This window comes from Nanorana parkeri, unplaced genomic scaffold (assembly GCF_000935625.1).
Source record: "Nanorana parkeri isolate BGI_ZX_2015 unplaced genomic scaffold, ASM93562v1 scaffold544, whole genome shotgun sequence".
NCBI classification, from domain to species: Eukaryota; Metazoa; Chordata; class Amphibia; order Anura; family Dicroglossidae; genus Nanorana; species Nanorana parkeri.
The window spans coordinates 470,792-496,236 of NW_017306812.1; the positions used below are offsets into that span (position 1 = coordinate 470,792).

The window sequence follows — 25,445 nt, forward strand, 5'->3', positions numbered from 1 at the left end:
ATATGGTATGCAATGAAAATGGAAAGGTTTTATGTACTAGTGTTAGTAGCAAGACAGGAAGTGAGGCGCAGGGAGCAAGTCACCTAATCCTCATACTCAGAAGTACCAGGGTTTTCACTTCGCTATGATTTTGCCCGTAGTTCCTCTTTAAATGAATTGGTGTTATTTGTTTCCATTAGGTCAAAGACGTTGACCAAAACTCTGAGTGGTTCAAGGAAGGGATGAAACTGGAAGCGATCGATCCACTAAACCTCTCTGCGATATGTGTGGCCACCATTAGAAAGGTGATTCTTCTTCTGTTGTCTCTTGTTGATTGGCTTTCATTTAGGTATCGCTACACACTATATTGTAGGTTACTCACAATCCACTAGATCCTTGGTTCTCAACTGGTGGGTTGTGACCCAAAAGTGGGTCGAGAACCCATGTTCAGTGGGTCACAACCCCATGTTCAGTGGGTCGCCCCAGAGACTCCTCAGCCTCCACCCTAGCGCAGCACCATCAGTTCTTGTGCCGAGCAGCCATTCAAAATAGGCTGCCCTGCCCTGCATGTCCAGCATGAGGTGGGGTGGGCTGGAAGTATGGCCAAAAGGGAGCTCCATCCATATATCATCACTTACTCCTCCCGCAAGGGAGCTGTACAAACAATGCACATATGGATGGAGCTCCGTCACAGCACAGCAGCCCACCGGACCCCAGGCTGAGGATCCACTCCAGTTCTCATAAGGTAGGGATACTGGGTGGATCTGAATATATATATATATCTATATAGATATAGATCTATATAGATATATTTAATTTATTAAATTTTTTTTGTGTGAGAATGTGTATCTGTGTTTTTGAGGGTCCGTTCACACTAGTACAGTGTGTTAATGACACAGTCCCATGCGATTAATGCACTGCACCACGCAACCACACCTGCTGCGTGTTGTGGTGTGGAAGGTGCCTTGCGTTGCCATTAATTTGAATGACACCCCAAACGAACCTCCCACCCACAGTCCAATGGCCTGCACCTGAATGCCCAGTACGGCAGTGCCTGCAATGCCAGGCATTCCATTGCAGTGCGACCTAATGACCGAGGACAAATGTGGGTCCTGAGGTTACACAGGTTGAGAACCACTGCACTAGATTACACCATGCAATTTTCCCGATTCAAACAAACTAACGCATTTCTTTCCTGTGCATGTTCAGGTGTTAGCGGAGGGCTACCTGATGATTGGGATCGATGGGTCAGAAGCAGCGGATGGTTCCGACTGGTTTTGTTATCACGCTTTATCACCCTCGATATTCCCTGTTGGCTTCTGTGAAATTAACAAGATTGAACTAACTCCGCCACGAGGTGAGGTTACTTGTCAGTTATCAAACGTTTTATACAGCGTGCCCTCAGCGTGACACAGGTTTTGGTCCCCGTAATGGAATATAAGCTTTTCATGCCCTGCTCAGTGCAAGTTGCTGTACTCAGAAGGCAGTTGGGATTATGGGAAGAGGCACTCGGTTTGTGAGGGTGTCTGCCACTGAATGCTTCTTGGCTGCCTTCCAATTGCAGTGGTCTGTGCACCACTGAGCAGACCAATATCAGCTGGATACAGGCTGAAGTGAGTTGAGAATCTTTTTATATATTGCATGTTACCTGAAAGCCGTGTAGTTCTCGATACCAGAGGATTGATTTGTATCTGCTTTACAGGATATACAAAACTACCTTTCAAATGGTTCGACTACCTCAGGGAAACTGGATCCATAGCTGCTCCTGTGAAGCTTTTCAACAAGGTAATGTGAAGCTAGTTCGTGATACTTTTAAGTATGAGTAACATTTATATAAACCCAAAAACAAAAATGTAGCCTATTGCAACTTGTCCTTCGATGAGACGTCTGAATTAGGTTTCTTTTTCTCAGGCTTTTTTTTTTTTTTTAAAGCGGACCTTTACCCTCAAAAATCAGATTCTACCAATGTATCCCTCTATGTATGATGATTATAATAACATAGACATGTCAGGTGTAAAATGCTGCGATTATTAAATACTTACACTTGCAGAGCATTCACTTCCTGCTTTAAAAATGCAAATTACTTCAGTTTGCCAAAGCAACGCTCACTGGGATTGCCTTCTCATCAGCAGAGCATTGCTGGGAAATCTCATCTGCAATCTCATGAGATCTTGGGGAAAGGCATTTTCCTTCCCTGTGCATGGTCCCATGTACTAGTCACATGTGCCAGTAATCCAGGAAGTAATAGATCTAGTAACGTGCCCTTAGTAAACATGGCCACTGTCAGATGACTGGGGAAGAAAAGAGAAATAAGGAGCAAAGAATACAATGCCGGCAATTATCTACACGTATCTGTCTGCAGTTTGTAATTACTGAACATTTCTAAAGGTGTGTTTGTTGTTATTTAAAAGATATGGGTAAAGGTCCGCTTTAACTTTATTTTCACATGTTAATGCTGCAAAGAACACACTTCCTGTCCCTTCATATTTATTTTCCCATGGTATCTATGTGAGGTTGTCACACAGGCTGGACTTCAAACATGTCTGCCTTATGTCCAGTACATGGTAAATTGATGGGACTGGTATACAAATGAGATCATTTTGTTCATGCCGTCTTTCTTTTTGGTCCATTGAGGGACACAGCAAGCCTTTACTGTCAGGTTATACTGCCACCTACAAGAGGATTGGGCACTGCCAAACAAACTTTAGGCTGGCCCAGGAGAACCCCCTGCTACTACCAGCATGCCTCGGTTTTGGTTTTTTTTGCTAGTGTCCTAAGAGCATGAATGTCTTTTCTACAGTTATGCTACTGTTAAGACCTATTATTTTGTTAGCATTACTTTCTTTTTAATTTTTTTTCTTGAATCAATACTCTTCTCTACATTGCTGCTAGAGGGTTTGATCAGTGGCCTTCAGGCGCAGTCGCCTACAGCCTGACTTTTGGAGTACCGTAGCAGGATCGTGCTGGGCCAGCTATTGTAGGACTAACTTGAAAGTGATCTTTAGGCACTGTGGTTGGCGTAAAGTTCTTTCCAGAATCTGTGCCGGTAAAAAGTTATTTGCAGAGTGCTTTCTAGGTCCAGAGTCACTGGCATTGCTTCAGCTCCTGAAGACCCACTCAGTGAGTAGGCTGGCTGAATAAAAACATATTGGCTATTCCTGCGACTCTTACTTTGATAAATAGAAATCAACTCTAACTACCAAACATCGTCGGCACTCTTGCTTTTGACCATTTGTTTTTCATCAGAGGATATTGATGGCATAGACAGCCAGACAGCTTGCATTTATAAAAGGTTGACTGGGGCTGCCTGTAGATCAGTCATTGTACATTTTTTTTCTTTTTACTTCTGTTAGCTGTGATTTCCTTTTCCTCATGTTAGCACTGATTTTAAAGTTTTTCCCTTTTTGATGGTTTTTATAAACAAATGCGTTGCCTTTTCCTTCTCCAGGAAGTCCCCAATCACGGCTTCCGCGTCCGGATGAAGCTTGAAGCTGTGGACCTCATGGAGCCTCGCCTGGTGTGTGTAGCCACAGTCACACGCATCATACACAGGCTTCTAAGGATTCATTTTGATGGCTGGGAAGACGAGTATGATCAGTGGGTGGACTGTGAATCTTCAGACCTCTATCCCGTTGGATGGTGTCAGTTAACGGGATACCAACTACAGCCTCCAGCACCACAATGTAAGTTTAAAAAAAAAAGCCTAATTTTGTGGGGTGGCGGTTTTCCCAAATGGTCAATGATGCAATCTCTTTTAGGGCCCGTTCACGCAACATCCAGATCATCTCCAGACCAGACTGTTTCCAAACTCTAATGTATTACTATGCTATTTCTGGCCTCTGTTCACACCAGCACAGTCCGTTCTAGACCAAAAAAATACTGCATGTCCCATTTTGTCTGGTCTGGAATGCACTGGAACTGTGGGCAGGTTCACACCATTTTCCAGACCAGATCTGGTCCGGAAAATGGTGTGAACCTGCCCTTAGACCTACCAAACAGTTGTAAAGGCCTGCCTGATTTAATATATAGAGATTGAGTGGATTGTTAAAGGAGACGCTGTTACATTGGTCAGTTAGTGTTTGTGTAACCACCTACCCACTGATACTCACCCCTCCATTGCTTCCTCCTCACTTCCTTCATCTTCCCAGCCACTGCCAAAAGAGCTTAGATGAAGTGGATGCATATTAAGTCTTCCAACAATCTACTTTAGATCTACTGATGGCCACCAGGAGCTACCAAGTCCAAAAATAACTAGAGCATTTTAACTCAGATTTATGATCTTTAGAGCAGCCTGATGCTGGCAGAGGGTCACCAGGAAGTGTGAAGAGATCAACTGCTTCCTGAAGAACACCAATTTGCCATGGCTGGTTTATAGAGTTGGTCCACTTGACCTTTCTATTTCGGGTACATTCCTGCAGGTTGAATCGCCTCTTTTCCCCTTGTTACCATTAACAGTAGGCATTGAGTTTCCTCCTTGAATTAATTTAAAGGCTCTGTTCATGAAAACTGATATTTCAGTTACCCCCCTGACTGGTTCTACTGTCTCTGGGGGATTCTATTAAAGAGACTCTTTCTGAGTCTGTATGCTTACTGTGCCCATTACGAGGGGTTCACATTTTCCTTGCTGGATTTTAATTGCTTTTTATTATGGAAAATGTAATGGGATGTCCTGGAAAACACAAAGGTGGGAGCAGAATATCTGAAACGGGTACAAAGCTAGGTATTACTATGGCAGACAGACCTCACTGTTCATGAGAAGTCATGGACTGATTCAGCCCATCAGTCTTCACCTACAGCTGAAATATCCCTTGGATGCAATGACCCTTTGAAATGTGTCATGGCTGAAACATGTGAGCTGACGTTAGGGACCTCCGCTGAAAATGCAACATGCTTGGCTTTGATACTGAAATTCTTTAGCATCAATTTCCTGTTCTGCGCACATATTTCAGGTCAATGACTCCGTGTCAAATTGAATGGATCGGTATCACTACTGGGCAACTAGCATTTTCTGGAGGAGGTCAACAATGGCCCTAATATTTGACAGATTTACTTTTATTAAACCTTTACCCTTCTCAGTTGTTATAACAATAAAATCTTTATTTCGCTGCAGCAAAGGACAACCAGACCAGTGTAACCAAACAGAAGAAAAAGTCCAAGTCACAACAGTACAAAGGACACAAAAAAAGTGAGTGATGCCTTTTCATTGCAAGATCAAGTATGACCTCTGTTACATGGGATTCTGCTTTATAGGAAATTGTGATTTCTTGGAAGGGCAAAACTCGAAACTCCGTCCATAGGTTCTTTCCTTTGAGGAAACTCAAAGTGAAACCGTGGCACCCAGCAAAAGAAGACTACACACGTCTGCCTTTTCGGCGGGCGACGATTCCGCCCTTGCTCTCTTGCAGTGCTGTGGCCGCTGCTTGAATCAGACAATGCTAGTTGTGTCCAATATCATATAACCTGCTGTGTTTACACCCCTGGCATGAAGGTCACTACAGGACACTATTGGCGTAGTGGCCGCTAGGAGGAACCACAACACACAGTTGGGGGCCAATTTTGGCTATACATTAACCCCTTCATGACTGAGGCCCTTTTTTCAATTTTTGCACCCATGTTATATTCCACATTATTTAGGACCGTAAAAATGCATTCAAGTACCCTAACTAGGCAAGAAAAATGTAGTTTATTTGCGTATCTCTCAGCCATAGATCTTTTAAATCTCTGAATTGGTGCTGACACTGTCCTTCCTTCTGGAGGGGGGCTACTTTTGTTCCCCATGGTCCCTGTGTGTGTTGTAAAGTAGCCATCACTCCTGTGATTTGACTACAATCTCACATTTACTTTACTAATTTGTATTGCGATTGCAGTCCATCACAGGAATGAGCTTGGAGCGGTGACTATTGTATTGTATTGTATTGGATTCCCCACTCCGTTCCGCCAGCGCTGACTGGCAGAACGGACGGGGAGGGGGCGGGTACAGCTGGCTCTGCCTCTAGATAGGCAGAGCCAGCTGTCAGTCACGCAGCTGGGCGGATCCAGACATAATTGGGTATACTGCGAGCAGCAGCTCGCGGTATATTGCGGCGTCTCAGTGTACCGCAAGCCACAGCCCGCGGTATACTGCGGCGTCTCAGTATACCGCGAGCTACAGCTCGGGGTATACTGAGCCTAGGGTGACGTGAGGACGCTAGTTTATGTCCTCCCGTTACCCTATGGGGAAAAGCCTTAACCCCATAGTTCTCCTTTAACTTCCTATCCCAGTGAGACAACAGGAAGTTGACGCATATCTTCTCAATGAGGACATTGATGGCAGAAATATAATTTTGCCAGAGGTGCCCAGCCTTTTCTTTTCTATGAAACCTGCTTCTGATTTTGTCTCTATGCCCATTGGATGGATTCTACTTTTCCTGGATTCTACTTTTCCTGTCCATGTGACAACACGAAGCAAAGGGTAATCTCCCAAATGTGTACAAAGACCTCCATACAAAAAAAATTCTACCCACAGGAGGAAAAAAATCTAACTTTCCTGGATTTCTACCTAAACTTTTGGAGTTAATGCAACTTTGGAACCATTTGCCCTTTGAATTTTCACTGCTTCCGGTCTTAACTATTCTTGTTTTCTTTAGAAAGCAGCCACATCCTAAATAGAAAAGCCTGTCCCCTTCCAACGTGCTGCAGAGAAGGACCCTTGCCCTCTGTGGGGAAGCGGTGGTTACCATGCAAAAATTTGTGTATCTTGCAGCACTCCTTACTGGATTATTGTTGATGGCAAATGGGTGCTAGCAGTGACCACGGGGGCACCGTGAACAAAATCGGAAGTAGAAAAGGATGTCACCAACACACCAAGCTGTAGTGTTCAGCAATAGTCCATTTTAATGACCACCAATGTCCTTCAATTGCGAGTACTTTTCGGGGGGCTCGCAGGGTCCACATCATCAGGCTCAGAATGATTCAAGCCATTCTGAGCCTGATGACGGGGACCCTGCGAGGCCCCGAAAGTAGTCGCTATTGAATGACATTGGTGGTCATTAAAATGGACTATTGCTGAACACTACAGCTTAGTGTGCGGGTGACATCCTTATCTACTTGCGGTGGTTACCATTTCCCTAGAAAAATTGCAGAAAGAAAATGTCAAAGTAGCAAACTTACACACATTTTAGGAGTCATTTTTATACCCCAAGAAATATTTTTTCTTAGCAATCATCTGGGCCGTACATTGTTGTTAGAATTCTTGGGGTTATTTGTTACAGACTGAGAAATGGTCATTTAATCCCACCCCCGCATACATTTGTCTAATATATATGGGCCTCTACTTCTCCTTGAGGCTCAGGCATTTTACACTTGAATGGCAGGGGGCAGGTCTTAATGTCAGAAGGGGGACATGCTTCCTATTGAATTGGAGAGAATTTAAAAACCTGTGTACAGCTTTGACCTAGAATCAAAGGGTCCTCCGCATAGATCGACTAACACAGAAACTTGCAGCTACCATAAGATGCCTACATTTCAACACTGCTGTTACGGTGTGCACTTTTCAGGCCAGGACAGGTTCTCTTTAGAACCTCTGCTTATTAGTGAAAGATGGCAGTCTGAGGTCATTTTTAGCATTACACATTCTCACTGGAAACTATACCACTCATACCCAACGTGGATTTCCCAGGATGGAGCCATAATACAATGGAGGGATATCTTTCATGTGCTTGAGGATGTCACATGACTCCTGGGGTGTGTGGGAGGTTGGGGTGGCATGCTTTGAATGCAAACTGTATGGATTGCATGTTTTAGAATTGTTCATATTCAATTTTTCAAGTTTTTATTTTTGTTTCTTTCTGTTTAGTATCAGTGTCTGCTTATGCTGACCCTTTGGACTGATATCCTGGTGTGACTGTCCACTGGTGTTCGGTGGCAAGACACAAAAGGATTGGTTAAATGCAGGAAACTTTAATTCAGAGCTGAACTGAGAAGAAGACACTTAAAGATGACCTTTACACTCATAAATCAGATTCTACCAATGCATCCCTCTATGTATGATGATTAATAATAACATAGGCATGTCAGGTGTAAAATGCTGTGATTATGAAATACTTACACTTGCAGAGCATTCACTTCCTGCTTTGAAAGAGCAAAATTACTTCAGTTTGCCAAAATAGTGCACACTGGGATTGCCTTGTCATCAGCAGAGCCTTGCTGGGAAATCTTATCTGTAATCTCACAAGATCTCAGGGAAAGGCATTTTCCTCCCCTGAGATGATGTGCATGGTCACATGTCCTAGTCACATGTGCCAGAGTTACAGGAAGTAAAGGAGATCTAGTAACCTGCCCTTCGTTAACATGGTCACTGTCAAAAGACCGGTCACGTGGTCACACATTTGACCGTAATCACGCCCACTTTTTTGGCGGAGGGATATGTGTCCGGCAAAAGGTGAAAAATTCCAGCTGTTCCAGGGCAGATTGGTATCGCAGATGGTATGCGCAGGAGAACCGATCTGCCCTGGAACTGCTGATCGGTCCTGAAATGTCACTTCTATCCGACTTTGTGAGTGCGATCTCGCATTCCACAAAGTCAGATAAAAGTGACATTTCAGGACCGATCAGCTTTTCCAGGGCAGATCGGTTCCCCTGCACATACCATCTGCGATGCCGATCTGCCCTGGAACAGCTGAGAAATCGTTGGAATTCTGCCCAATTATCTGGAAGTATCTGTTTGTAGATTGTCATTACTAAGCATTTCTAAAAGATGTGTTTGTTGTCATTTTAAAGATCTGGGTAAAGGTCCGCTTTAAAGTAGAACTATGCTTAAATATTTCCAGAGTCTTAACAATTAGTAAACAAGCTTTTAACCGAACCTTTGTTGACCTCTTTAGCTGCAGGCAGCGTGGAGTAATTAATTCTAAAATTTTGCGTGAGAAGCAGTAAAGTCTTTCGAGCTAAGCCTCGCCACTTTGCTCTCTGCTTTTGGTCAGGGAGGGCTTGTTTTAAAGCTTACTTACTGCTTGTTAAGAATCTATAAACCTTTTAAATTCTATAATCTGGCCACAGCTCTGCTTTTTAGATACCGGTATGTATTTGGGGAGGAAATCTATATCTACTTGGGAAGAGTGTCCGAGTGAGAACGAATCCACATGTGCTGTCTATATCTATTGCTAGCTCGCTGTTGAGTATTTTTGCGTGGTGGTAATATATTAATGTGTTCACAAAGCATTCTGTTTTATTTCAGGGAAATTTATCTGCAGATGTAAGTGTAAACGTTCAGATTGTAAACCTAGTTCTCTGAAGTAATGTCTGGTGTAGGTAGAGAAGGCACCATGACTGGCCAGCACATGCCTGCTTTTTTTTTTGCTGGCACTGACCACCCACACCCCAAGCTTCCTATGCAATTCCAGGCTTTGTGTAAGTCTGGGTATAAGCACTTCCTGTGCACAAAGAAAATGATCAGTTGCCAGCACTAGGGACCAACTGAGATAGTAGGAGGGCACAATCTGTGCCCATGGAAAGTACAAAAGTGAAAGCAGATGTAGCACATGCACCCTAAGGAGAAGAGCTCGCTTTATTTCTTTCAGTTTACAAGCAGCTTACAAGTACTCTTTCCATGCAAAGGAAAAAAGAAAAACAAAAATTACGTGTTTCAAATGGGTCGAAATGTGTAACCTGTGCAGTTTTCTTGAGTGGAAATTCGTACCTGTAAGCTGCTGCTATTCTGCCCAAAATTGGGAGGTCTTGTACACATGTTGGAAGTGCTCATTGCCTTCCCTTTTATTAGCACATCCCCTTGCATCCCACATGACAATGAACAGGCCTCACGATAGGTTGCATGGTGGAGTGCGGTTTTACCTTTAGACAGTATTTGCATAGGCAGCTCTTGGGGTGCTCTGGAGGACCAGCCAGTAACAATACAGGTATGTGCTGGAACCTAAGGGTTCTTCTCTTCTACTTAAGGGTTATACACACAGCATCAGCTTATTTGATAGCAGTGTGTACAGCAAGCTTTTACAAAGCTTCAATGAACCATCAGCTCCAGTTTGTAGACTTTAAATGCAGGTCTAAATAGGACTGGCTATCGCTATAAACAAGCTGCTAGCAGGCTTCAAGTGGTATTAAAGCTTACCGGGGTCCGCTAGCAGATGTTTAAAGGGACCGTGAGCAAACCCATTTTGATCTGTGTTTACAGAAAGCACGTCACCAACTTTTAAAAAAAATGCACAGACAGATCAAGTATTTTAAATGCATACTTGCTGTGTTTTTTAATTTCGTAAATGATTTTGCATTCACTTACAATGTGCAAGAAAATATGAGCAGGCCAAGAAGAGTCCATTCCCTAGGGCAGCCCCCCTCCCTCCTGCCATGTCATTGCCCTCTTCTCTGCTGGCATGGTCTAATGACTGCCTGTGCTGGCCCAGTTCCTCCACCCCTCACCTCCCTGTATAGGTTACGTGGCTGCTGGAGGAAGCGAGAAGGGGAATACTATAGAGTGCCACTTGAGTGACAGCTCTGAGTCTGCTGGGGCTGTTGACAGCTCATCCAGGATGTTGGCACGCAGTTGCAGTCTAAGGGCTTTTTTGAAAGGTGTATACAAGGGAGGATTTTACAAATACCAAACCTAAAATACATTGAATGCCTATAGGATATTTTGGGTGGATTTTGTTCCAATGAATGGTCTGGCCAGTAAACTGAAAACGCCCAGCTCACCCCTATCATGCGTCCTTGCAATCCACACTTGGTGCACGGATGACTCCCTTCTGGAGTGACTGGTTTAAAATCTGTAGAACCAGCACACGATGATCTTCCAAAGAAATTCAAACTTTAATCCACATGCATCTAAACAAAGAACAACCGCTGACGCGTTTCTGCCTTGCTCGGCCTTAGTCATAGCTGGTTATGAACGAACACCAACCCCACTAAAATAGCACACCACCTAGGGAGGGGAGAAACACTTCGGAGCACCTGTATCTAATAAACAGTCCGTGTGATTAAATTAAATGGTGTGGCCATGGTATCTTCAACATCCTCAAACTGGTGCTAAAGATTTTGGTAAGAGCTTCAACAAAACTAGTCAAAGCATGCTGAAAGGTTTGTGAATGCGTTGTAAAAGCTTGCTGTACACTCTGTTCTTGTACAAGTTGAAGCCGGTGTGAATAAGGCATTTTTAGCTTGAAGGCCAGCTGTGCCCAAAACCGGTATTTCACTTTTGAAGTAGGCAGCGATGAGCGGAATCACCCGTCACTTCGTTCTTTCTCTCCAAGACTCCAAACATGACATTTCCCAGCAGTAGCTTGTGTCTCCTTCCCATACCCGCAATACCAAAAAGCTGTTCTTAATTTTACAATTTTTATTTATTGACCATCCATCTGGAAAATAAGACCCCATCAGTTGGCTTTAAAACAACCAGAGCGGTTGGGTAGACTTTGGAACGTTGGCAGGAGCATCTTATCTCTTAAGAGAACATAAAAATCTAACATGATTCAGCTTGATGGCGGCCAAGAAAAAGTGAAATACCACAGTGGGGTGAAGTTGGTTTTTTTAGGGTTCTGTAAACCCAAAACTGCTATATTATTTGGGGACAGATCATGCTGGCATTGGTTCATCGTTTTCCTGTCTCATTAAGGATCTCAGTGTATATGCTGCTCTTAAAGGTGAACTCCAGGCAGTTATTTAACCCCTTCATGACTGAGGCTCTTTTTTCATTTTTTGCACCCATGTTATATTCCACATTTTAGGCCTGAAAATGACGTAAACCCCCCCAACATTATATATTTTCTGAATGCCAAGACCCACTGCCCATTGTTATCCTCTGTTCAGCAGCAGTCTGAGTAGCAGAAGGGGCAGCAGTGGGAGCCAATCAGGCTACAGGCAGATTTAACATGCTGATATGAGGAGAGAGCAGAGCTGGTGACTTATTGTTTTGCTGCTCCTTCACTGTCCAATTAACAGCCAGGGGGTGGGTAGGTGAAATCACGGTATATGGAAAGTTTGAGACCTGAGTCCTATCTATGGCAGCGCTCTCCCGGCTATGATCTGTCTCCCTCTCGTCATTTACATCGAACGGAGCATCTGACGTGACAGAAAACCTCCAACTACCTCCCGCCCCCCCCCTCACCGTTCTCAAAGGGTAGTAGCGCTTTAGACTCCGCCATTTGAAATCACAGTATATGCCAACAGAGAAAATAGTGTCACTCTCCTGGCTGAGCTGTCTTGCATGGGTACAGGAATCCCAAAAGTAGCTGGACAAAACTACCAATCCTTTGATAGATGAGACAGTTTACATGTGTGTATATTAATGTATGTTTAGCTGTTTGCCTGGAGTTTAGCTTTAATATAGCATACATAAATCTACCAGGGAACATGAGTATTGCAGCAAGTGGGTCAATATGAGACCCCATATGCCCTGTATTTGCCACTTTTGAGTGGATAGAGCTTTGAAAGTTCCTGCAGTTCAGTGCCATGTCAGAACATTGTGACCCTGACTCTTATTATATTGCTTCACTCCATGGCAGGAGGGCTTAGGTTTTGTCTACATAGAGAATGCCTTGCCTCCCTCTATCTGTACCTTCTCTTTGCTCATGACTGTGACCATTAACATCTAGAGGGTGCTTTCTTAGGACTATTTTATGAAATAGAAATTTGTGCATTAGCAGAACCTTTGGGGATCCTAATGGACCTCTTGGAACTGCAGGAACAAAGGAAAGAAAGTAGCACATTTGCTTGACCTGCCTAGGTATATTAAAGGAGTTAAATCCCAACTACAGACCAAACTTTTTTTTTTTTTCAGTGTAGCTATACTTCAAAAAAGTAATTATTTTTCATATGGTACGAGGCACAGGCTCTTAAGTCATAGAGCCTGGGTTATATGTGCAGCTATCTTCAGGTGATTGGACATTGGCAGTCAGAACTGTGGAACATCTCGTATAACCCCCTTCCACTGCGAGCTTATTTCTACGTCTACATTCTATCCAAAGAGGATTCTTACCTCAAACATAGCTGCAACAGGCCACTTAGTTGGTATTTCAGCTCCTTGGTCAGTGCCCCTTGGCAGTATCTTGGGGACCGCACCCAGACCTCGCTAGAAGACGAAGGGCCAGCCTGTAATGTCGCTTCAGGCAATTGACCCTGCATTTTGGTGTTCACACTTGATACATCAGTACAACGAGGTGCACTCAGCCGCTGGGTGCTATACAGGTTCCACGGCAGTGGCATATCCGCACCAGTGTGACCACCTCCAAGAGGAAGGGGGTATGCCCTTCTGAAGTGGGGGATTTAATAATCTGCCTTCCAGGAATCAAAGTGTGTCCAAGTATGAACTTCTAGACTATTGCGGTGCCACAGGGATCACCGGAACAGCCTCCCTTTGGATACTGTGTAGCAGACGAGGAAGAAGTAATTGTACCAGAGGGAAGGTATAAATCCATTGAAACTGATCCTACGAGTCACAAGCACATTCACTGTAAAGATCACAGGATCCCTGGTCCTTGGCATGAGCCTGTCCACCTTGTTGTTGAAACAGGACCCCAAGACATCCACATCTGGTATTCCTCATGAGTGCCAGATCTTGGGTAGAGAGACCATTCCCACGCATCCAGGTGCTGACCACTAAGGAAGTCCACTTGTCATTTGTCTGTTCCGGCGAGATGGACCGCGGACAAGGCCTTTCAGCCCAGGAGTATTAAGTGTACTTAATTTTGGCCGGCACAGCTTCTGGTGCTATCCTGATGATTGATGTAATCCACCCCTGTGGCGTGGGCCAACTGAATCCTCATGGATCATCCTTGAAGTTGGCTTGTTCACCTTTGGAGGGACAGGTGAAACGCCCCCAGCTTCCGTTTCTGTCCAAGAGCTCCTCCCTTGCCCGGCAGATGCTCTTCCACTTCCGATATTAGCACCACCCAGGTCAGCAGGAGAAAAGACTTCCCTTCCTCCAGCATAGGGCTGATCAGCCACTAGGTCAGAGAGATCCTGGTTTCAGTAGACAGGCAGATGGTGCGATCCAAACACTGGGGCAACTTGTCCCACGCAGCCAGGATGTTGAGCTGAAGCAGAACTGGACAAACATCACTGCCTCGTAGGAGGTCAGCATTAAGCCCAGGACTCATGCAAAGCCAGACCGATGGTTGCTTCTTGGAGCAAAGGGTCTGAACCTTGTCCTGGGGAAGACTAGACCTAGGTAGTCCAAGCAATGGGTCGAATCCAAGGCAGATTTTTGTAGACTGAGGATTCACCCGGAGTTCTGAAGCATCTGGATAGTCCATTGGACAATGACGAAGAGGGCCTCAGGCCTCCTTTCTTCCCAAGGTGGTTTTACCCTTCCACCTTACTCCAGATATCATCCTGCCTTCTTTTGTCCTGATCTGAAGCATCTGTCCTGCTCCCAAAAGATTTCTCTGCATTGCTTAGATGCGGGTGTATCTCTGTAAGTGCCTCTATCTGATAATCAAATAACTTTTTGGAGTACAATACAGGACACTGGCCATCCTGTCCTGGAGGTTCCTCTCATTGCTTGCTATCAAACTGAGGACTGCTGGGAGTGGGAGGAGTTATATGGCTGTTCCACAGGTCTGTCTGCCATTGTCCAATCACCTGAGGGTTGGTAGCTGCATATAACCCATGCTCTATGAGTAAACGAGCCTATGTCCTTTACTGTACTCCAGGAAAAGGATTTTACAGGTAAGGCAAAAATCCTATTATGTATATATTTTATAGCAGTTCATGAGCGGCTTGGAGAGAGTTCACCTCACTTCCTGTCCCTCTGACAGCCTGTGACAGCAGGACAGGAAGTGAGGGAAATAATCATCACAAATGCAGGAAGTCAAGGACAGCAAGACTAACCTGTGTTTCGTTGCTGTATGTGTCTTCTCCACAGGGATTTTCCACCGCTTCCTGTCCTGACAGGAAGTGAAGGCAAATCTCCCCAATGTCAACACAGACCGATATACATTCCTAAAGGGGAGTCTTTCCTTTTTCCCCTCTAGGAGACCAGGAACAAAAGAATGCGCCTCCATAGTGTAAAAGAGTAATGGTAAAACACGCAGGTTCTGACTTCACATCCTACTCTACTGGTTTTTATTCTACTGAACTGTTGTAAGTACAGCCTTAGAGCTGCGTGTTTTACCATTAAATTACTCTTTTACACTATGGAGGCGCTTTCTTTTGTTCCTTGTCTCCTAGATTGGTGGTCAATTTGACCTGTGAGAGCTGCCCCTCTCGTGTCTGCTGTATTGAACTGCTGGGCACCCCGCAATTGAAGGCGCCGGTATTTTTTTTGTTATTACCTTTTCCCCTCTGTCCAAAGCTACAAAAGAAATTTTAGCTGGAGTTGGAATCATCTGCACTTACCTTTTAGTGGGCCACAGCAATGTGCGAAGACACAAAATTGTTTATCTGAACTGCCAAAATTTGGAGGGAAAAGACCGCTGTTTTTACCCGTCCAATCACTTTTACTTTATTTGTAATGTATATGAACAAAAATGACATTATATGATGCAGTCTGTCACTTGCATGACAATACCATCGTTAATATAGCAGAGTCTCCCACTTTTTAACATTGCTTTGTTACTAGTTGATCCTGCCAGTAGATCCATTACTCTTCCACTTCCTTGCTCGTTGTACAATGAAATCACGCAATAGAGTTGTCGCTCTGAAAATGCAAACACCACTGTGTGTTAAAACAGTCATTCCCTCTAAATAAACTAATTAACTTGATTTCATGTGCACATTTCATTAGTCAACTAATTTACCTTTTACACGCCTCCCTGGTTTTGCTCAATCTCCCTGGTCAATCCACCCCTTCCTCCAAAACCTGCGCCATATTAAAATACTTAAAGGAGAACTATGGGTTAGGGCTTTTCCCCATAGTTCTAAGGGTAACTGGAGGACACAAACTAGCGTCCTCCCGTCACCCAAAGCTCAGTATACCGCGAGCTACAGCTTGCGGTATACTGAGTCGCCGCAGCTGAAACGGATCCCGACAATTATGTCTGGATCCGCCCAGCTGCGTGAGTGACAGCTGGTTCTGCCTATCTAGAGGCAGAGCCAGCTGCACCCTCCCCGTCCGTTCCGCCAGTCAGCGCTGGAGGATCGGGGAGGGGGGGAATCCAGTCCCTCCCCTGTCACGGGTCTCTCTGCAGTGACAGGATCGAGAAGTGAGCGAGCGCCGGTATGTGTTCGCTCACTTCCCGATCTTCTGAGCCGACCGGTGACAGTTTTCATTGTCACAGATCGGCTAGAACTATGAGGATGAGTCAAAATCACTCACCTCATAGTTCTCCTTTTAATTTGTGGCCAGCTTCTTCTTCCTCCTCATTCCCTGGTCTAACCTACCGATAACGGCCGCACCAGATCTTGTGCATGTGCTTTTATCAGCCTGGAGCAGTTTGTTTTGTATAACCATCCCCATGGTTTTAGCAGCTGGAGTATCATTACACCCCCGACAGTTTGCTGAAGCCATGACCATGTAGAAACAATTGTTTTGCTCAAGATCTTGCAAAATGTCACAGTTTAGCTGCGAGAGCCTCCTGGAAGGCACTGGTGAAGTAGGAGGGCAGTTGGCAGGCCAGGGCTACGTCACCAGTGCCTTGGGAGAAAAGGATTTTTAAGAGAAGTGCACAGTGTCTTATTAGTGAAACGTTTGCTTTAATCCTAGTGACAGATTGCATCATATATGACGGCTTTGATTTATTTTTGCATACAGTTAAATAACGGACAACATGCATTGAAAAACGTTGCATTCCTTTCAGTATTTTGGTAACTTTTTTTTTCCTAATTTGCTATTTTTTGAATTGAATTGCAGATTTCAGAACTACTCCTGGTAGCAGGTGCTAGACAGTGACCTCACCAGCCAAAACGTCCTTTCAGTGCCTTTCTTTATTTTGCTGAGCGCCTGTCTAGATTCAGTGCCTGTATATACTGTTCAGCATTTGTCCTTTTAGTATATTTGCATTGACTTAAATGCATCGTGTATATTTTCTTGATCTATTTTTGTATTCCTTTTCTTGAAATAAAGGTTAAACGTTTGTTAAAGCTTTAAATAAGATATATGAATGGAAGACGCGCATATGTTGTCTTAGGCCTTGTTCACACCAAGCGCAGATCAGTTGCAGACCGGATCAAAACTGCGTCCAATGTATTCCAATGGTATTTTTTGCTCCAGTTCAGTTCCAGCGTGCAGTTCCAGAGCAGGTGAAAAAACTGCAGCAGGCCCTATTTTACCTGCTCTGGATCTGCAAACGCATCAAAAAAACATGCAAATGCCTGGAACGCCCATTGTAAACCTTAAAACCAAAAACGCATCTAAAAGACTAGCGTGCGTGTGCAGAAACCTGACCGGATCTGCTCTGCATTTGGTGTGAACAAGGCCTTAGGGTAGTTCTACAGCACAGAAGATTGTCACATGATATAAACACTTTTAGATTCATAGTGTGATAAGCGAACAGGATTAGACTGCAGATAACTTTAATAATGGGTCTCCAAGACCAATTAAGGTTGCCATAAGCCAGGGATGTCCAAACTGCGGCCCTCCAGCTGTGGTGGAACTACGAATCCCATGAGGCTTTGCAAGATTCTCACAGACATGTCTACCGGAGAGAGATTCTTCATGGGATTTGTAGTTTCACCACAGCTGGAGGGCCGGAGTTTGGACATCCCTGCCATAAGCTATGCAAATTTTGCCCAGTTCTTGATGAACCAGCTGAAATTTGTACAGTTGGTGCCGCTGTCTCTCTTCGGCTGGCAACCCTCAATCAGACAATCGAAGAAGCAGGTGTTCTATCAAGTTTGTGACTCGGTTGGAATGTGTGACCGGTCACGTGGTCGCACATTTTAACGTAATCGCGCCCAATTTTTCGGCTGTGCAATGTGTGACCACCAATAGGTCAAGCATTTCAACGCTTTGTCAGTTATTCCAAGCGCAGATTGGCGTTGTATCTCGTATTTGCAGGAGAACCGATCTGCATTACCCCATCTGCCTGGAACAGCTGATCAGTCTTGAAATATCACTTCTATCTGACTTTGTGGAATGTGAGAGTCACATTTGAGGGCAGATCGGCATTACAGATCGTATGTGCAGGAGAACCAATCTGCCCTGGAACAGCTGATCTGTCCTCAAATGTGACTCCATTTAACTTTGACTGCCATCTCGCATTCCACAAAGCCAGATAGAAGTGATATTTCAGGACCGATCAGCTGTTCCAGGGTAGATCGATTCTCCTGTAGATACAATCTGTGATGCCGATCTGCCCTGGAACAGCTGACAAAGCGTTGCAATGCTTGACCTAACGGGTGGTCACACATTCCACCACCGAAAAACTGGGCGGGATTACGTTAAAATGTTTGGCCACGTCACTAGTCACACATTCGACCGCTGCAAGACTGGGCAGGATTACGTTAAAATGTGTGACCACTTGACTGGCCGCATGTTTTAACGTAGTCACAAACTTTGATAGGACACCGCTTAGAAAAACTTCGCCTGAACAGTGTTTGCTGTCAGATTACATTGAAAAGAGCAGAGGATTCCTCCATCCACGCAAGTGAGCGTTGCTGGAGGAATCTGTTCTGGTAACAGTGTATGGTCAGCTTTATTGGCATAAAGAATTTGGTAGGCTGGTTTTTCATTTCCCAGCCTCATGTTGTACTTTATAGAAAATGCCAACCCGTGTGGTTTAAGGCCCAATGTTGACCTGTGTTCCCATGTAGGGGAAAGCAACAGTTTCACTTTAAAGGGGACGGGTACTGTGTCCCAAAAAAAAAAATCAAAGGACTATAGACTGCCTGTAGCTGATCTTTTCCTTGGGATTGACTTACCATGCCTTGTTCTGCACTGTGTCTTTGTGTGGAGGCAGCCATCTTGGTACAAGACAGGGCTTTGCTTCCTCATGTCGGAGATGAATGGTGGAGGAATAGTCAAGAAGGAGCTGGAGAGGTACATAAAGCACAGATCAACAATGAAGCAAGGAACTCCTTGCAGGTCCTCCAGTACAGCTTCCTCTCCAGCAAGGAGCACCGTAGTGACATCACCAAATCACCTGAGACTAGCACTTAGAAGCAGCTGTGCCTGTTGTGATTTTTTTTTTTCTCTCTACATATACTGTATGGAACTATAAGTCTCAGCTCACAGGAGTGCCTAGGCACGTCAAAGGAGGAATTCAAGGGAAAGTTAAAATGTTGACGGTGCGGTTTCTCACATCTAGATGTTCCCCGTAAGGCTGGGCACACACCTTACAACCATCGCAAGGCTTTTGTCTTGCGATGGTTGTAAGGTACTTTAAAAAAACGTACGATCTGCCTATCTTGGACAGGCAGATCGTACTTGCGATGATCGCAAGCCACGCCCCCCTGAAGGGCGGCCTTCAGATGACCGCAATGCCGAACCGGCCCGTCCGGCTTTTATCTTACGAACATGCTACACACCCGCCGAACATCGTACGATGCTCGGCGGGTTTTCGAACATGTTCCTAAGATAAAAGTTGTGCGACCTTACAGTAGTAGAGGTTGCACGGCTTACACACACACACACACACACACACACACACACACACACCCCTTACGATAATGGTACGATCGCGGGATTTTTTGCGATTATCTTGGGGGCCTTAAGACAGCAGATCTTCACTTTTTGAGTTCTGTTGCATATTAAAGCTGGACCCAGCACCTGCACATACTTGCCCTCTGTTTAATCCCCTGCCTACCCGTTCAGTTGTCTTGTGGCTTTACTCCCACCACCTTGTAACAATGCAGGAGGAGTGCAAGCCGCATGCTCCCCCATATCTTGATATACTTGGTATTTTTCCTTCTCTCCCAGCGGTTTTAGTGACTGGAGGAGGCGTATGGGCTGCTGGTGGGACCACCACTGAAGTTGTTGCTTTGCCTTGAATGGTCAAAGCACAGAGACACTTTTTTTTTTTTTAAAGCATACGCTCAACCTTTAGCAATGCTGCTGCCAATCTTAATTTTTGTAAACGTCAGAGTGGAAAAATACCTGTACTGAGACAAGTGTTCAGACTGCCATTGCCCAACTTTTTCTGAAGCTTTAAACTCAGTTTGGTCAAAATGGGAAGACAGCAGGACATTTATTAAGTACCGTGAAGAGCCAAGTAAACAAGAAAAATGACTTATTGGCAAGAACATCCTAAACTTATGAAAAGAGAAGTGTCTTAAAGTGACCATGTTGCTAGGGAGATGAAACTTAAAGAAGAACTCTGGGCTTGTAAAATATTAACCCTTGCAGTGGGGCAACTCTCCCACTGCAAGGGTTAAGTGCTTGTTTTGGCCTTGGGTCTAAATGCACGCACGCTTTGCTATGTCCCTCAGCATTCTCATGTCTCATACAAGTGAATGGACCTTACATTGACATGATGTTGTCAGCGGGACTTAGACTGCTGGGGCCGGTTTAGCTGGGGTGAAGCTATAGCCAGCATTGACCGAAATAAAAATGGCATTTGATTTCCAAACCAGTGCACAGATTTTAATGGGACAAGTGTTATGTGCACTGGGTCGCCTGGGGCATTTAACAAGCCTTATTAATATATGGTGAGAGGTTTGTATGTTTTTTTTTTATTTTTTAGTATATGCTGCTGAAGATGGTGGGGGGCCAAAGGCACTCCCACCAGCTACTGAATACCAGCTACTTCAAATGGGCAAAAAATGCTCCACCTCTGGGAAGGGATGGAGCTTGCCCACTCATTCACAATCCCTGTTACATGCCTGTTGGCCAGTAAGGCAACTCATTGAAGAAGTCTGAGTATGAGATGGAAGAAACAATGTAGATTCAGTCTGAGTGAGCCTGACAGCAACTAAACGAGTGCTGGAAAATTACTGCACGATCTTCTTATGGTGTATTGCTAGCTACATAGTTGGGGATATCCTCTTAGACAGTTGTCACTGGAGCAGGTGTCCCTATTTGAAGGTTACCTTGATCTGTTCCAGTAACAGCTGTAAGGACCTGTTCACACTATTTTGGTGTAGTTGGTGCAATGCCATGTCGTTATTCTAAATGCTAACCCAATGCACCTTGCTGACAGACGGGGCTGATCCTGCCCAAGGTGGGCATTTTGGTGGGGTGCCTGGAACGGGCACCCCGGCACCACTGTAAGTTCTACCTGAGGCGGCTACCTCAACTGGCCTCATTGATGGCACAACCCTGCCAACAGATATGTGTTGCAGCACACCACAACACATGGCAAGGCAATACAGTATGCACCTACATGTATGCATACATGCACCTTTTTTGGTGCGTTAGGCATTCCTAATACAGCACAGTGTGAATGGGCACTAAAGGTTTGGATTTCCCATCACTAATAGTCCAGATGATAGGTCACCAGGACAAGAGGGTGAATCTCCCCAGCTGGAACACGACAATAAAAATAGTTTTCACCTATTTATTTATTTTCCTTTCCTTTTAATCAGTTCCTGCATCCCAGTGCTGCTGGACTCCGGCAGCCTCTTCCTGTCTACATACACTCCAAAGATGGCTGCATGGCATTTGACAAGGGAGGATGATGACAGTGGACCATATCTGTGTAATGTTTATTGCTTTGGCAGCTTTTAGTCTCCACTGGGAGACTGTGTGACAGGGTGGCAATGCCGTCAAAGAGTTGGGAGACAGGAGCACCCTATGATAGGAAGTGATTGCTCATAGATCCTCACAGCAGGATCACCAGGAATCATTTTAATAAAAGCTACCGATTTAAGAATGTTGAAAATTACATTTAACTTGTTTATTTGGGGTTTTTTTTTTTTTTTTTACAATACGTCTTTATTAAGGTGTTTTGCATATGATAAGACAGGATTGCATAGAAAGAATACGGTTCACAGGTCACATAGTGCCAATGGCGTAAATATACAAAGCAATCGGTAGTATTACAAACGTTGTGGTACAGTGGTATGTATGTAGAACTGCACATTGCATACATTTGATAACAACAGTAAATGGCCTATGTTTAGTGATGGTGCTACTCAGCGCAGAACCAGGAGATGGTGTTGTTAAACCTTCTTTGTCAAATAGTAGGTTTGCGTCTTAATGGTATGATGGAAAAGGAGGTAAGGATGGGGAATGACATACGAACATGTGGGAAGAAGGGGGAAAGGAGAGGAGACCTAAAACAGGTTTGGATGCATTGAGATGGGATAAGGTATGTTGTAGGTGTATCGTTCATCGTCTAACATGAGCCATTCTAGTTCAGGTGTATGCTACAGATGTATGTGTGGGGTTCCAATCCAAAAGTGCCAATATAGGATTAGGATAGGAGATAGTATTGGCCATTAGTTAGGCTGTTTGGGGACAGTTAATATTTCAGGAGCAGTTGGGTAGTACATCGGTTGTCATTCATCCAGCAGTCCCATTCCCTGAGGAATTTATGATCTTTTCGATGTGCTCTAGCAAAAAGATATTCAAAGTGGGAATTTTGGTTTATAATTTCTATTATGGTGGACAGTGTGGGGATCGCCTGTTGTTTCCATAGTCTGGCAATGGAGAGCCTAGCTGCAATAATGGCGTGTGTCATAAAGATTCGTGAGTTGGTAGGCCAATCAATCACCCCCACTCCTGGGAGGGCCATTCGTGCACAGGGTTCACGTCTTATTTGAGTGACCGCACTGAAAAAGTGGAAGAAGGTATTCCAGAATGGTTGCAGCAGGGGGCATTGCCACCAGATATGACACAGTGTACCCGTCTGTCCACAGTTTCTCCAACAAAATGGAGAGGTTGATGGAAACATCTTAGACAATCTGTGCGGGGTATAGTATCATTTATGGAATATTTTTAGGGCTGATTCCCAGTGTGTAAGACAACTTGATGCCTTTAGGGTCCATGCTATGTTTTAATGCCAGGATATAGGGGAGTGAACCCCAGCTGGTCCTCCCACCACTTCATAACAGGAGGTTTTTCATCACTCAGTGGAGTAGCCAATAGCTTATAAAAAAAGGAAATACCGTTCATTAGTGGCAAAGCTTTAGAGAAGAAGGAGATGGATTGTCTATGGAATTTTTTTGTGGGAGGTTTTTTAATGGCAATTGCTTTAACAAACGAAATGTCATTCAGTTAGTATTTAAAGCCCGATTCCGGCTCACCTTCCCACGAATGGATCACTCTCCTCCCCCCTGGAGGTGGCTGGTCCTCCTGGTGCAGAGATTGCCACTGCCATGATTATACTGCAAATGAAGGGCACTGTGGTGATGCTTCCTCAGTGACCGGGGCCATGACACCCTTCATTCATAGTATCGCCTGTCTTCCAGGGTGAGTGACGCTGGGTGTTATTCAACCTGGAAGACTGAGGACATCTTGTGGGCAAAAAGAAGTACTGCGGGGCACAGTTATGGGATTGCAGTGAATATTAAAGCCTTTAAAAATAAACTTTTTGGGCCCTTTGAAACTGTAAGAAAAAATGATTGAAACTGAGTTATAAGTGGCAAGAGAGTCAGGTGTGCCAGTGATACGAGCCCCACATCCATGAGGCGCTTCTTTGACTTCTGATAAAGACAAAGGCTAAACCCCCCCCTTTTACTTCTGCACTTTACAATAAGGTTACTAGATTCTCAAAATGAAATTTAGGGACACTCTACTGACCACTCCCACTTGTAACCACACCCATAAAACTACACCCCCACCCCCCACCCCCCCCCCCCCGTTTGTAGCCACACCCACAAATCCAAGCCCCCATTTTTTAGCATTCCACAGGCTTCTGGAAGAGGAAGCAGACATTGAAGCTGTAAAGACAAAGTGCCCTGGACACTACAAGGAGTGAAATAATGCAGCGCGCTCCAGCGAATCATGCATGTGGTCAAATTGCACAAACAGTGGGAGTGCCTGAAGATGCGTTGCTAAATAAACCCTGACTCTACTATGGGTCAAGAATGTGTAATGCACAGAGGGCAGGAATCAGGAGTATGTAACACATGGAGTTCAGGAGTCAGTAGTGTGTAACGCAGAACACAGGGGTCAAGAGTGCATGGTGCAGAATGCAGGAATCGGGAGTATGTAGCATACGGGGTGCAGGGATCAGGAGTAGGGAACAAATGGAATAAAGAGGCCTGGAGCAAGAAACAAATGGAGTGCAGGGGTCATGAGTAAGTAGCGCATGGAGTACAGGGGTCATGAGTAGGTAACACAATGGAGTACAGGGGTCATGAGTAGGTAACACAATGGAGTACAGGGTTCATGAGTAGGAAACGCATGGAGTACAGGGGTCATGAGTAGGAAACTCACGGAGTACAGGGGTCATGAGTAGGAAACGCACGGAGTACAGGGGTCATGAGTAGGAAACGCACGGAGTACAGGGGTCATGAGTAGGAAACGCACGGAGTACAGGGGTCATGAGTAGAAAACGCACGGAGTACAGGGGTCATGAGTAGGAAACGCACGGAGTACAGGGGTCATGAGTAGGAAACGCACGGAGTACAGGGGTCATGAGTAGGAAACGCACGGAGTACAGGGGTCATGAGTAGGAAACGCACGGAGTACAGGGGTCATGAGTAGAAAACGCACGGAGTACAGGGGTCATGAGTAGGAAACGCATGGAGTACAGGGGTCATGAGTAGGTAACGCATGGAGTACAGGGGTCATGAGGAGGTAACGCATGGAGTAAAGGGGTCATGAGGAGGTAACGCATGGAGTATAGGGGTCATGAGTAGGTAACGCATGGAGTTCAGGGGTCATCAGTAGGTAACGCATGGAGTACAGGGGTCATAACTAGGTAACGCATGGAGTACATTGGGTCATGAGTAGGTAACGCATGGAGTACAGGGGTCATGAGTAGGTAACGCATGGAGTACTTCGGCTGCCTCTATGTCTGGATCTACTAATCATAGTGTTCACTGTGTGCTGAGTATAACGATACTTCTCTTTTATTTTTCGCAGTAACGACTTTACAGTTGAAGGAGGAGATGCTAGACGGGGATGATTACTCCTTTCTCCAAGGAGCCTCTGACCAGGAGAGCAACGGGTCCGGCAGCTACTACATCAAACAAGAACCCTGATGCAAGTTGAACGATTCTTAACTTAATAACCTATAAGAATGTTTTCTTATAAAAACAAACAAAAAACAAAACAAAAAACAAACTGAATCTAAACACATAAAAAAAAACAATGGACTCGCGCGCAGGGACATTCTGTTCAGTGACAAAAAGAAATATTTTGGTGAAGAAAAAAAAAAAACAGAAATTTTACAGTTTATTAAATAACGTCGCCGATTTTGTGTTGTATTTGAAGTTTTTGAAAAAGAAATGTAATATTTTCAGATTTTACAAATATTGTGCATTGTGGGCAGGGAAACGGATTTTGTTTTTGTTTTTTCTTTCTTTGGTACCTTTTTTGCAGGGCTAGATTATTTGTTTAGGACGGGGGATATTTTGCAAAAAAAAAAAAAAGATTAAAAAACAAAAAACACAAAACTTTGCAATCTTGGTACACACTGGGTAGCTTTTTTTGTTGACCAGGAAATGTATTTTACTTACTAAACTTTGCTTATAGTAAAAAAAAAAAAATGTTAAGT

At 44.5% G+C, this 25,445-nt stretch overlaps 1 protein-coding gene across 2 annotated transcripts in view; it reads left to right on the forward strand.

Moving 5' to 3' along the window:
• Nucleotides 1-25,306, forward strand: part of MBTD1 (mbt domain containing 1) — a 57,384-nt gene extending 32,078 nt beyond the window's left edge. For both annotated transcript variants that reach the window (XM_018561782.1, XM_018561783.1), the window contains exons 11-16: nt 180-284; nt 1,189-1,336; nt 1,682-1,764; nt 3,428-3,662; nt 5,090-5,164; nt 24,812-25,306. In XM_018561782.1, the coding sequence (XP_018417284.1) occupies nt 180-284; nt 1,189-1,336; nt 1,682-1,764; nt 3,428-3,662; nt 5,090-5,164; nt 24,812-24,930 (765 nt within the window). In that variant the 3' untranslated portion in view covers nt 24,931-25,306. The remainder of the gene's footprint in view (nt 1-179; nt 285-1,188; nt 1,337-1,681; nt 1,765-3,427; nt 3,663-5,089; nt 5,165-24,811) is intronic.
• The last annotated feature ends 139 nt before the right edge of the window (nt 25,307-25,445 follow it).